This window comes from Bombina bombina, chromosome 6 (assembly GCF_027579735.1).
Source record: "Bombina bombina isolate aBomBom1 chromosome 6, aBomBom1.pri, whole genome shotgun sequence".
NCBI classification, from domain to species: Eukaryota; Metazoa; Chordata; class Amphibia; order Anura; family Bombinatoridae; genus Bombina; species Bombina bombina.
This window is the reverse complement of record NC_069504.1, coordinates 984,818,826-984,833,232: the sequence shown is the minus strand read 5'-3', so window position 1 is coordinate 984,833,232 and position 14,407 is coordinate 984,818,826. Positions and strand designations below refer to the sequence as shown.

General features: G+C 35.2%; 1 protein-coding gene across 1 annotated transcript in view; it reads left to right on the top strand.

Annotated features, from left to right (window-relative positions):
* Positions 1-14,407, top strand: part of CAMK2A (calcium/calmodulin dependent protein kinase II alpha) — a 369,514-nt gene that overhangs the window by 323,771 nt on the left and 31,336 nt on the right. The window contains exons 14-15 of the mRNA XM_053718653.1: positions 12,316-12,348; positions 14,262-14,310. Coding sequence (XP_053574628.1) covers positions 12,316-12,348; positions 14,262-14,310 — 82 coding nt within the window. The remainder of the gene's footprint in view (positions 1-12,315; positions 12,349-14,261; positions 14,311-14,407) is intronic.

Genomic DNA, 14,407 nt, shown 5'->3' with positions numbered 1-14,407 from the left:
CTGTAATTAAAACCTGGCCTGTTGGGGCTATTTGAGGACCATGGTTGAGAAGCACTGTGCTGACGCACTGGTTTGTGCGGACTTGTATTATTGCGTCTGGGTTGTAAGGTTTATAAGTATAATGTAACCTAAGTCTGTAATGGTTAAAAGAGCATTAAACATATTTTTTATTTTTGCATCATAAAAAAATAAATAATGTTTGTTTTCATGTGCTGAAAAATATTCTGTTTTTATGTGTACAGGTCGTTTTACTGACTGACCTTCTATAGCACTGGGAGGGTTTTCCTTACAAGGCAATGAGTTGTTGTTGTCCCACAGAATTGTGCACTTCCTGTTCAAAATAAGATTTTTAATAACCCTTTAATTATAGAAAAACATTTTTAGCAAGTTAGACAATGTATAATACATTAATGATGTATGAAGGTCTAATTTAACTCCAGAGCAGCAATGCATAACTGGGAGCTAGCTGGTAATTGGTGAATATACACATATGCCTATTGCCATTGACTCACCAGATATATTAAAGGGTCAGTATACTGTAAAATAAATTTTCCTTTAATGTGTTTACAATTGCTTTTTTTTACTAACTGCAGAGTAAAAAAATTATGAAAATTAGCTTTTTAAGGTTTATTTGTGTATATTAAAGCTCTTATTTTGTGTTTTGAAGCCACAACCTAATAAAATGGGTTGAGCTTGTAGGTATAATCAGATCTCATTCCTATATCACATTGTGTACATATAGCTGCTTCTTTATCTTATATCTGTCCATAAAACAATCACCAGTACTTGGAGAGAACAATGGAAAATCAACATTTTATTACCTTATCTCTTCTATATCCCACTGGGAGTGTAATTTCTTCTGCTGGCTGTGTTTACAAAGCTTATCTATAGCTTGGACCTGCAGCCACAAACTTTCAGAATAGGTGGGGTTACCACATGCTAAATCAGCTATTTCAAATGCTAATATAAGGGTAAAGGAGCTACTTGTAACAATTTAATACACTCCAGCAGGTTAAGTGGATCATTGGGAGCAAATTAAAGGGGAGAAAATTTTTGAGTAAACTGTCCCTTTAATCTAGGTCTCAGTAATGCTTTGCTGCTCTGGAGATAAATTTAAAGGGTCATAAAACACATTTTTTTAATGATTCAGATAGAACATACAAATTTAAAAACCTTTTCAATGTATCTCTATTATCAAATAGACTTTGTTCTCCTAGTGTCTTTTGCTGAAATGCAGGTAGGCAGGCTCAGGAGACACTATATGGCATCAGATTTGCCAGAATGTTAAACAATGTTTTACATTTCCAAGAGCACTAGATGGCAGCAGTTTGCTGCCATGTAGTAATCCAGACACATACTATTTCACCTTTATGTCAGTCTTCTCATTGACTGTTTAAATCGTAATTATATTAACAATAAGAAGGTAACCATTTGCAAGTGAAAAAGGGACTTTGTTTCCATTGGACTAGTTACCGACTGTTGATACTATCTATTACATGCCTCAAATGTTGTCATGTAAGCATTATTAACTGTTTGATGTCTCTGTACAGGGTCCCTGTTGCTACCCCTATTCATTATTAATTTGCTCACTCCTTGTTAAGGCTATTGCATATTCCCTGGGAAATGAATTGTAGCCATTCTATTTAATTATAGTGTGCCTCTTGTAACTTCCTGTTCATATCCCAGCCACAGGGATCAGTGACCTAAAATAACCCCATAAATGAGTTGCCTGTCATCAGCTGCGCTCCTGCTGCCTAAATGTACTGCTCATCACAGAGTCACACAGGGGTGATTCACCCAACTCCCTTGTCTATAAAGGTAGGATTTATGATTACAAACAGATATTGTAATAAAGAGATAGATGAACCACCTTATGGTGTTTTCATACTCTGTCTTATGACCAAACACACTGGCTGTTGTCTCATTGCAATCATTTATAGAATGTTGCTTTATTACAGTGTATTAACCCTGTTATTTCAAACTGGAAGCCAAGGGGTTAACTAAAGCTTTAAATCATAGAGCTTTATTCACTATGGTGAATAATATTTCCAGAAAGCAAAACCCCTGCTATTCTCATTACTCAACATAATGTAAAGAGACAGCTTTCCATACTTAGCTACAGCACTTAGTGTATTCTGTTTCTCTAACTACAGCATAATTTCCCTGTGTACAGAAGTTGAGCCAGAATTGCAAGATTGCATAATAAAGTGCTTAACTCCAGTGCTCAACTACCAGGCCACATTTGCATGATATATTAAAGGATTACTTTCTGTTATAATTTTTAAGCTAAACAACTAACATATTAAAGTTAATAAACATTAATTAAAACCTACTGACCTATATTTTCTCCAAAACGAAGTTTCATAACGTTCTAAAAGTTATATCTTTTATTCGCCGATGATGTCACGTTATCCTGCCCACTATTTTCAGCACTGAGTGTTCAAAATACTTAAACCAATAACTTTGTGTTTAAAGCGCCATTTTGAAACCTAGGTATTGTAAACGGATTGGTACAGAGCAAAGGATACCCACGGAGTGGGTTTGGAAAACAATTAAATTTGCAGACAAGATTTCTGATATACGGTAGAGATATGTTAATGAAATGCTATTGATAAAAAGCGTATTTGGGGTTGGCAGTTAGTAACAGGCATAGAAAATATTTACTTACAGTGGCCCTTTAATTACAGCACATGTGAAATGATCAGCTGATCAGTAACCATGGTTACTAACCTGCTCTCACCCATCAACTGATTATTTCATATGTGCTCTAGTTAAGATATCATGAAAGTGTGGCCAGTTAGGGGTACCTGAGGAATGGAGGTGAGAAACACTGGCACAATAAATAAATATATATATATATATATATATATATACGCACACACACTAAACATTATTGTATGTAGCATCAAATTTAACTTTGTACATAGAACAACTATTTTCCATAATTTTTAAAAGGCTCCAGACTGCAGAAAACTGCTATTGATTTACAAGTGACAGAGTTTGCTTGTTGGCCTCTTTCTATGGATTATGGGACAAGAACATTTTTACACAAAAGCAAGAGGTATTTACTGTCCTTTTAAAAAGATCAGTAGTGGTCCTGTCACTGATATTCCTTTTCTCTACACACCTGTCAATAGGTCACTGTATGGTCTCCTGACTTCTATAAGCATTTTCTTTGGATGTTGCTTAAATTCTGTTGAATGTAGCTCATTAGCAGCACTAATATTACATAGCTACAGGTAACAAATGCCGCTAGAAAATTTAAAATGCAATTATTTTTAATTCATAGCGGTAACAGTTTACTTTAATCATATGCTAAAATGGCATAACCTTTTGGCTGCCAGATAGGGTTGCCACCTCAGTCATGTTTTCCTGGACACTTATGAGTTACACATGCTGCAGGGCATGCAGGGAGGAACATGAATAGTTCTGTCCAGGGTCACTATTTCTGTGCTGTCCAGCAGCACAATGCATGTTTCCCTCTGCACGCCCTGCAGCATGTGTAATTCATAAGTGTCTAGGAAAACATGGCCGAGGTGGCAACCCTACTGCCAGATGGTTAAAGAAGATGGTAAGCCCGTTTTTAATTCATAAAATAAATGTAGTTATGGGTTAAATTGGAATATACCCAAGTTTAAAGTGAAAGAAGTAAAATAATACCTGCTTAGTTAATTCAGCAACTTTATTAAAGTAGAAATAAGTTTGCAATGGCTTTTTAATTAATTGTACTTGTAGATTGATCCCTTTTGCACTGTTTTAAAATGGCGGTCGTTCCTAGTGATCACATGACTATCATTGGGGACTTTATTCCACAGGCTCCTTAGCTGAAAACTAAATATTTGCAGAAGAGTTGTTGCCACCTGCATTTATAGTACAGCACTGGAATACTGTGTACAGCATATGTGAGTAGTTTGCCATTCATTTAGTTTATTAAAGGGCCAGTAAAAATGTGCTATCATGCATACAAAAGAGCTTTAACATATTTTAAAAAAAAAAATATTCTTTTTAATGCTGTTCTTTTTTATGTTAAAGGGACAGTCTACACCAGAATTGTTATTGTTTTAAAAGATAGATAATCCCTTTTTTTACCCATTCCCTAGTTTTGCATAACCAACACAGTTATATTTATATAATTTTTACCTCTGTGATTATCTTGTATCTAAGCCTCTGCAGACTGCCCCATTATTTCAGTTCTTTTGACAGACTTGCAGTTTAACCAATCAGTGATGGCTCCCAGGTAACTTCACATGCACGAGCACAGTGTTATCTATATGAAAAACATGAACTAACACCCTCTAGTGGTGAAAAACCTGTTAAAATGCATTCTTAAGAGGCGGCCTTCAAGGTCTAAGAAATTAGCATATGAACCTCCTAGGTTAAGCTTTCAACTAAGAATACCAAGAGAACAAAGAAAAATTGGTGATAAAAGTAAATTGGAAAATTGTTTACAATTACATGTCCTATCTGTATAATGAAAGTTTTTTTTTTGACTAGACTGTCCCTTGAAAGCAGGCAGTGTATGACTGTGTTGATGTTAAAAAAACTTAAAGTGACAGTAAAGTCAAAATGAAATGTTCATGATTTGGATAGAGCATGCAATTTTAAACAGCTTTCCAATTTACTTCTTTTATCAAATTTGCTTTGGTATATTTTATTGAAGAGTAAAACGAGAGGCTCAGGAGTGTGCACATGTTTTTAGTACTCTATGGTAGCAGTGTTTTGCAACATTATTTGTAGATTTGTTATACAATGTGGCAAAACACTGCTGCCATAGAATACTAAAGACACGTGCACACTCCTGAGCTTTTATGAGCCTTCCTAGTTTTACTATTTAACAAGATACCAAGAGAACAAAACAAATTTTATAACAGACGTAAATTGGAAAGTTGTTTAAAATTGCATGCTCTATCTGAATCATGAAAGTTTTCATTTTGACTTTACTGTCATTTTAAGAAATGGCATTTTTATATGCAGCAAAGGGGGTGGGGTGGGGATTGCACACTGGCTGATAAACAAAACTTACCACTGCCTTATTGATGGATACTGACATGCCTCACAAGCATAAAACAATTTTCATATTGTTGTTTTTACATTACAATCATTAATTTCAGAGATTTACATATGAGATATATATATATATATATATATATATATATATATATATATATATATATATATATATATATATGGAAGTTTGCACCAAATAGCAATAGGCGTTAAATTGTTTTAAAACATTAAGATTTAGCTGATATACTATTCTATAGCAGCACAACAGAAATGTCTTGTAATTACAAGGTGTTTACTGTCCTTTTTAATTCAAACTGTGTACCATTTATAGAGATAATTTTACAAAGCGTTCCAAAATGTGACATCCCTTTCAGTGGAGCCTCCTTGGTTACACATCTATCTCTCTTTAGACCACTTGTTTTTAAACCTGCCCTCAGTCCTCCCCAACAGGCCAGGTTTTCAGGATTACCTTGGATGAGAGCCTGGAAAATAACCATGTTTACTAATCAGCTGATTAGTTCATCTGTGATCTAGTTCAGATAACCTCAAAATGTGGCCTATTAGAGAGGCCTGAGGACAGGTTTAAAAAACAGTGCATTAGACATTAAAGGGACACTGAACCCACATTTTTCTTTCATGATTTAGATAGAGCATGCAATTTTAAGCAACTTTCTAATTTACTCCTATTATTAATTTTTCATCATTCTCTTGCCATCTTTATTTGAAAAGCAAGAATATAAGTTTAGAAGCCGGACCATTTTTGGTTAACAACCTGGGTTGTCTTTGCTGATTGGACAGCACCAATAAACAGCTTCTGTCTAGTGTTCTGAACCAAAAATTGGCAGCCTCCTTAGCTTAGATGCCTTCTTTTTCAAATAAAGAAAGAAAAAATTTGGGTGTAGTATCTCTTTAACACCAATTCCTTCCTTCCACCATTGAAGCCTTTTTAATATGCCTTTCCTGCCAGGGAAAGGCGACATCTCCACCAATATAGGACATGTACTGTGAGTGTGTGTATATTTAAAGGGACATCAAACACTAAATAAATGCTAGTTGAATGAAGCATTTAAAGAAAGTATTAGTCTGAGAATAACATGTAGATGTGTTTTATTAGCTGTTTAAATATTGACAAAATAAGTGTAAAGTTTTAGTGTCTATAAAACAATGGGAGCTGCCATGTTGTAATTTAGTTTACGTTCTCTGCTGTGACCAATCATGGACAGTTATAAATAGGTCACTAGACTGTGTAGCCAATAGCAGTGTGGAATATAACAGTGCTCTGCACCTCCATTTCTAACAGGAACTCAAAAGCTCATAATTTCAGAATGGAATTACAGAAAATGGAGATAAAATAAATAATGAATATATATTGCAGAGATATTTTTATATATACAATTTATCATTTTCTATTACCATCTCAAAGTATTTAATGCCCCTTTAAGTTAGTGTTTGTCTATGACTGAGTAATTTTTTTCTTGTAATTTTTTAATGTGGGATATGTACATAGCTAATTTCGTACCTCTTCAAATGTGTAGGCATTGCTCATCCCCACACATGGGTGGTGTAAAAAGGGGTGATATAGGAATAGGGTTTATTCCTTTCTAGCCAGAAAGCACTGCAACTGATTTCCAAAGCAATGCATCCCAGCCCTCTCTGGCATCCAGGATTAATGGGAGTTTGCACATTGGCTGGCAATGTCACCTGTGACACTGATTTTAATCACTACATCTCTGTTATCTTGAACATAGCAGTGTAACCATTCCATGCAGCAAGCAGCTATTTGTTATTTTATAACAAGTGTTAAACAATATATGAATGCCATATGTGGGCATAATGGGTATACTGGACATGTTTGATCAATACTTTAAATATGTTAGTATTTTTTTTTTTTTTTTTTAAATCTAATGTTTTCCATCCTGACGAGATTTTATATAAAATCAAGAAGAAAGTGGCAGCAACTTATCTAATCTAAAATGGGATTTAACAGTTTTCCCACTGTAAATTGTGATACCACTAAGCGTCAAGGTTTTAAAGATAGTCTAGAGTTGCAGAACCCACTGTACAGAATGTGTTTTCAAAAACCCACAGTACAGAATAGACATGTGCATTTGGCAGTTTTTGAGCCGTATTTCTTCTTGTAAAAGTGCAACACTTTTACAAGAAGAAATCCAGATCAGAAAGAGCTGAATGCTGTGAGCAACCTCCTTCTTCAGCGTTTGGCAGTTAATGAAAATGCTGATTGCAGATGTCTAGAACAGATTGCGATTTCTAAACCTTATTCTCACTGTGAGAACAGGGTTTGTCTTTACTGCATTTTCATAACTTTAAAGGGGCAGTCTAGTCCAAAATAAACTTTCATGATTCAGATAGAGAATGTAATTTTAAACTATTTACAAATTTATTTTAGCACCAATTTTGCGTTGTTCAAATGGTATTCTTAGTTGAAAGCTAAACCTAGGAGGTTCATATGCTAATTTCTAAGTCCTTGAAGGCCACCTCTTCTCCTCTCAGGGCATTTTCACAGTTTTTCACCACTAGAGGGCATTCGTTAATGTGTGTCATATAGATTACACTGTGCTCATACACGTGGAGTTCAGGTGAGCCTGCTCTGATTGGCTAAAATGGATGTCTGTCAAAAGAACTGAAATAAGGGGGCAGTTTGCAGAGGCTTAGGTACAAGGTTATCACAGAGGTAAAAAGTGTATTTATATAACTGTTGGTTATGCAAAACTAGGGGATGGGTAATAAAGGAATTATCTAGCTTTTTAAACGATAACACATTCTGGTGTAGACTGTCCCTTTAAGAAGATCACCGTTTTACACTGAATGGTAAATACTTTACTTCTGATCAAAACAATGCTTTTGCCAAGAGAAACCCTGTTCATAAAGATAAGAATACTGTACTTTAAAATTCCAAAAATAGTAAGAGTGGAATAAAAACAAAGATATTAGGAGCATGAGTACTAAACACCATGTCTCGATGTTGTGGTCATGATTTCTATTTTTTTTTTTTTTTGCTTTTCCTGCAGCTCTCAATAGCTGTACGAGATATGTTGTATCTGTCTAGTAAATACATATGTAAATGTATGCCCCGCCCACTACTGAGGGACTATACAATAGTTCCATGCCATCAGAACAGCGCTGGACTTTAACGCTCTTAGTCAAAGAATGACCTACCTTATATGGCATACAGCAGCCTCCATCTTGTTGCTAATGAAAAATGTAACTGGGCGGCATGCTTAGCATTGAAGGCAGTCCCTCATGATGTGATCCTGGCCATGAAATCCTGTAATTGCATAGATAATGGTGTGATTCCATTTTTCAAGCAAGTGTTTACATTGGAACTAGGCTCTGATTTAAGCACTTGCCCCCCAGCATTAATGGGTAAAATGGTGTATGTGGCCATTTCAGAGTTTATTGCAAACAAGCAAAATAACATAATTATTCCAAATCATATTAGAATGCACACAAAATTTAAAGGCTAGTTTCGCATGTTCCAACACCCTTTGTGTGTGTTGAATTTGATGTGTCCATCTTGTTTTTTCTTCTTGTGATCACTGAAGCAATTGCTGTGTATGTTTCCTGGTATCTTTTTGGATCCAATCTGAATATTTCCAATACATTAGTGTTGACACTTGTAATGTGATCAGGAGCCAACCCCACCCCCCCCCCATACATGGTATTGGAAAGCTTTTAATTAACCCCATTGTTTGATATGGTTAATAGCTTCACTCTGTATCTGTCATCCAATGCAACAGTCCATGTATATCAATAGGTGTTTAGGACCATCTGTATCCGATCTAAGATCCTCATGCGAAAAGAATTATGTTTTTTACCAAAAATCCATCATTCCATTGCAAGCTTGAAATGGTTAAAAGCCTTAGGTCAGTCTACACACTGTTATGACCTCAGCACTGTTGCAAGTTAAAGGGACACTAAACCCAATTTTTTTTTTTCATGATTCAGATAGATCATGCAATTTTAAGCAACTTTCTAATTTACTCCTATTATCATTTTTTTTTATTTGTTCTCTTGCTATCTTTATTTAAAAAGCAGGAATGTGATGCATAGGAGCTGGCCCATTTTTGGTTGAGAACCTTGGTTATGCTTGCTTATTGGTGGGTAAATGTAAGCCTCCAATAAGCAAGCGCTATTCATAGTGCTGAATCTAAAATGGGCTGGCTGCTAAGATTTACATTTCTGCTTTTAAAATAAAGATAGCAAGATAATGAAGAAATATTGATATTGGGAGTAAATTAGAAAGTTACTTAAAATGTCATGCTCTATCTGAATCATGAAAGAAAATATTTGGGTTCAGTGTCCTTTTAAGACAATGTTTTAACAATCTGTTTGCTATATATACTGTAGAGGGCGGCTTAAACACAGGAGGGGGCTGCATTATGGCTAAGGGGCCTTATGATGGACAAGCTTGGTTTAAAAGAATTTATCACTTTCTCTGCTTCCTTCTGTTTTCTTAGCTCAGAAGACAGAGAGAGACCAGGTGTGTATCTATTCTGCAGTATAGGTTTATATAGTTTTCACTTTGTATTTCCTGTGCTGTAGGCTGCACCCTGGCTGGGCATAATCCCACAGGACAAGTTATTTTGTTCTCAGTTGAGCACTTTTCGTTCCTTGCTTAGTATGGGTTTGTAGGCAGACACTGAGATTTATATTACTGCCCTCTTAGTGATAATCTTTAGTAGAAATCTGCATCTGATCTGAATATTCCTTGTTGTTCACTTGAAATACTTGAACATACTTTACCGACTTAGAAGAGATTAGAAAATAATTTATAACATAAAAATGTTTGTTGTTAATTATTTACAAGACACATAAATAACTATAACATTTTATGTACCTTAAAGGGACATGATACCCAAATGTTGAAGCACATGAAAGTGATCTGACTAAAAAAGATCACCTGAACATCTCTATGTAAAAAAAGAAGATATTTTACCTCAAATTTCCTAAGTATCCACACCCCACTGTAAAGAGACTTTAAGCAGCCAGTCAGGATGCTTGTCCCAGGACTTGCAAGGGAGTGAGCATCTGATCTCACATGTACAGGCACAGTCATGTTATTTTCCTATTCAGTTAAAGTAAGTTCTATGAAATCTCATGAGATTTAAGTGAATCATCTTGAGATCACAGCAAAGGCAAAGCAGTACCTCAGCACTGCTGATGCTGATTGGCTGTTTACATAGCACTTACTCTGGTGAGCTGAAGTAATTGTGAGGTAACCTATCTTCCTTTTTTACATAGGGATGCTCAGGTGATATTGTCAGCTTTTTACAGTTATGCTGCATCAATTTCAAGTGATTTAGCATATGAGTATCATGTCCCTTTAAAGTGCCTTAGAACAATAGTTTGGGTTTATCTGTTAACTTGTAAAGCTTTCTTTGTTGTACATTGGTAGCAAATACACTAACAATGTTATTATTTTTTTTATACAAATTAGTGTAAAATGCTAATATTATACTCTATTATATATTATAGAGCAGTATAACAGTGTTTTTTACCCCCGCATTCTAAATAGATTGGGGCAGTTGGAATTAAAAATAAGCACCCAAATTAAAATTGTAACCACTCTAAGTAAATCTCCCCTTAAAAGGCATACAATAAAATATTTATTTAATATAGTGTGTGTATGTGTGTGTGTTTGTTTTAGTGGAACAAAACATACTTGTACATTTTAATTCTTTAAATAAAAAATTATTAAGATCTAGTTAGTTTATAATTTTGTTTTGTTTGCACTATTTTTGTGTGGATTTTTAATAAAATAACATTAGAGTTAACAACACTACACCATTTCTCCCTCTTTACACTACGTTATGTTGATTATTCCTTCCTTTTCTGTGTCTTGTGTTTCCATGAACTCTTTACCCATCTTCTTAAACATCTTCCCTAAATATTATCACAGCTTTCCTTTGTTCTTTCTATTGCCATTAAACAAAGGCAATGTATCTGAAAATAACTTGGGTATCTGTTTTTCATTTTATTATATTAGCATTCACTTTTTAACTGGCGAAATCTGATTAAAGGGAAATTACAGCCAAAATGGAAATCCACATGGATGTATTTCAGTTTTGATTAGAAGCATTTTTGTAATATACGTGCACCAGCATTTTAAACACCTCAATTGCTCAGAGAGCCTAAGGTGCTTGTACTATCTGGTAATGACTCAATTTGTTAATGGTTGATATGATACAAGCCCCACTGGAACTCTGTGCAGTTGCAGTATTTAAAATGCTAGTGCACTGAGAATATCTAGCTATGCTTCCCATGCAGAGAAAAATGTTAACACTAAAACAGTGATAACATTTACTAGACACATTTTTGTCAGTAGATGTATATTGCAAATATGTTTCTATTGAAAGATGTAATTCATCTATGTGCATTTACATTTTTACCGGAATGTCCTTTAACATCTATACAAATGGATACAACCTTCATTTATACACATTCATGAGCACTCCCTATGCTCAGTAAAATATATTATAAAATAAGTGTGTTGGCCCTAGTCATTGGAAGTTAGGGAATAATTCATAAACCGTGCTCTTTCTTTCTAACCAAAGTTTAAATGATTTGTAAACATTTCAAATACTTTGCTTGAGTGTCTATGTGGTGTACATCATATGTGTTCCTCTAACATCTTCATGATCACCGCTCTCATAATCTGGATAGCCATCCAACCACAGACGTTCATTTCCTCTGGTTAGATTTTTGCACTGTGCTCTCCTGATACTGAACTTTTGTCACATACATTGTTTCTGGTCTGTGCTATTGATCTTTTGTCAGGTAACCTTCCATTGAGTTGTTGATTGCATTTTAAAATCCTGTTTCACAATGTGTATTTTTCTTGTTATGACTCTGCTTTACCACTAAGTAGTCTGTTTAGCAAACTTGTCCCAGCTCACAACCAAAGCAGACTACAGCACAAGAAATACAAAGTGAAAATGACAAGACCATGATGCCTTTTTCTTTGCTAGATCTTGTGTTGATCTTTGCTATGGTTTTGTATGAGCCTCTCCACCTGGAATCTATTACATAGCTTCTACACTTCTAACATGCTTTCCTGGCTTGTCAGCTTCCTTTCAGGCATTGTGCTTCTTGTTGCTTTATACCTGTTCTGCATTATGTTCCATCTTTGCCTCTAACCTGTTATGTTTCTAGCATTGCTACTGGCTGTGTGTGTTTCTGTGCTAGCTGTGGTCAATGTGCGGTCCCTTGTGCTTTTCTCCCTTTGGTCACTGTGCTGCTGGCTGTGTGTCTCACTCTCCTTCCTATCTGTTCTCCTTGTTTTTCCAGAAACGAAAGTCCAGTTCCAGTGTCCAGTTGATGGTGAGTCTTTGTTTTGTCTTCTTCAGTGCTGGTTCCTCTGGGCCTCTCCATAATCTGCTTGGGCTAGCACAGAAATATAAAAGCACTAGTCAACCACAAACAGTGCATTCATGCATGCACTTGGATCAACAGTTAGAATGCTAGGAGAAAGGCGTTATGCATGTGATAAGGGATTTAGTAAAAGAGCAGAATTACCTTAAAGGGACAGTCTACAATATAATTTTGATTGTTTTAAAAGATAGATAATCCCTTTATTACCCATTCCCCAGTTTTGCACAACCAACACTGTTATATTAATATACTTTTTACCTATGTGATTACCTTGTATCTAAGCATCTTCTGACAGCCCCCTGATCACATGACTTATTTATTATCTATTGACTTGCATTTTAGTCAATAAGTGCTGTGTTGTGCTGACTCTTAAATAACTCCACGGGTGTGAACACAGCATTATCTATATGGCCTACATGAACTAGCAGTCTCCTGTTGTGAAAAGAAAATAAAAAAGCATGTGATAAGAGACTGTCTGTCGTGGCTTAGAAAAAGGCAGAGATTAAGAGGTTTAAATATTATAAAGTATATTAATATAACAATGTTGGTTATGCAAAGCTGGGAAATGGGTAGTAAAGGCATTATCTATGTTTTTAAACAATAACAATTTTTGTGTTGACTCTCCCTTTAACTATGTTTAATTAGGATTTAATAAGTTTTTGTTTATACTTTATTCTCTGTATTTTTTTTAAATATAAACAAAACATGCAGATCTTTACAACAGGTGCAAGGACTGCATAGAAAATAGTGTGTTTGTATCCCCCCTCCATTCAATTAAGAAGTCAGAAGTGTCCAAGTCCAGGGATCTAAACATACCAGGGTATTTGCTAGAAGAGTAAAAGCCAGTAACCTGGGCTCAATTCATATGTTTGCACCTTAACCGAAGATATCTTTAAATCCTTGACTGGACTGTACCCTTACAGGCCTATGAGACTAAAGATACCAGTCTCAATTTAACTATACAGCTTTTAAAAACTACTGTTAAACAACATGTTGTAATCAATGAGTGGATAAGATGGTGTTAATGTTACATCTTTTGGTAGAAATAATCAAAATATATGAAAATTTAGATACAATATTTGATTGACTTATCAGACGGCCATCTTGCAAATTATTCACCACAGTGGCTAATGTCCCATACAGGTTACATTTCTATCATGTTTATTAAAAATATTAAATTGAAATAAGGAAAGAAAAATAACTGTTTAAAATTCTGTGCCAGTCTGAGTAGTTGTCTCTTTGTGCACTGTGCTAAGCAAGAGGTTGTAGTGGGCAAAATAAAGAAGTAAGTCAGCCCCTTAATCATGCTTCTGTTTTGCCTACATTGGCCTTTGCTGGTCTCAGTATGGGCTCACAGAGGAATTAGCAACTGTGTTTGTTTCCATAGTTTTGTGCGCAGTCAGCATATGAAGCTGATATTGGGTTTTGTATGTGGGTGTCTATCTACACCCCAATGTTGTGCACTGATAGGAGTTGCAAATTACTTATCACACATTACCCTAACTTCATTTTCTCATCAAATAATATTCAGTAACCATCTACTTTCCTGCAAGTACTGAACTGCACAATTTATTTCTTGTCAAAACAGAAAAACAGCAAAAGGGTTAAGAGTATGGTATTTCTAAACATTCAGCCTCCTAACCATCTTTTCTTCCTGGTGTGTAGTGGCTTCAGGTGGCCAATGTAACAAATGAATGGGGCATCTGGGTGTTCAATGGGCAATGATACACAACAAGATTAAAACCAATGTTTAATAATATAAATCCTCCTTTAGGATTGACTGCTGTCCGTGGTACCAGTAACATGGCAGTGTAGATTATGTTCACTTAACTCTTCCTCTTTTTTGCTTTTTTTTAATTCAGGAATCTTCAGAGAGTACAAATACCACAATTGAGGATGAGGATACTAAAGGTAAAGTGTTCCAACGCTCTCTTTACCTTTTATGATACCAAATTAAGAAGTGAAAATGTATCCAGGGGGCTATACTCAGAGAATGAAGAAACAAAAT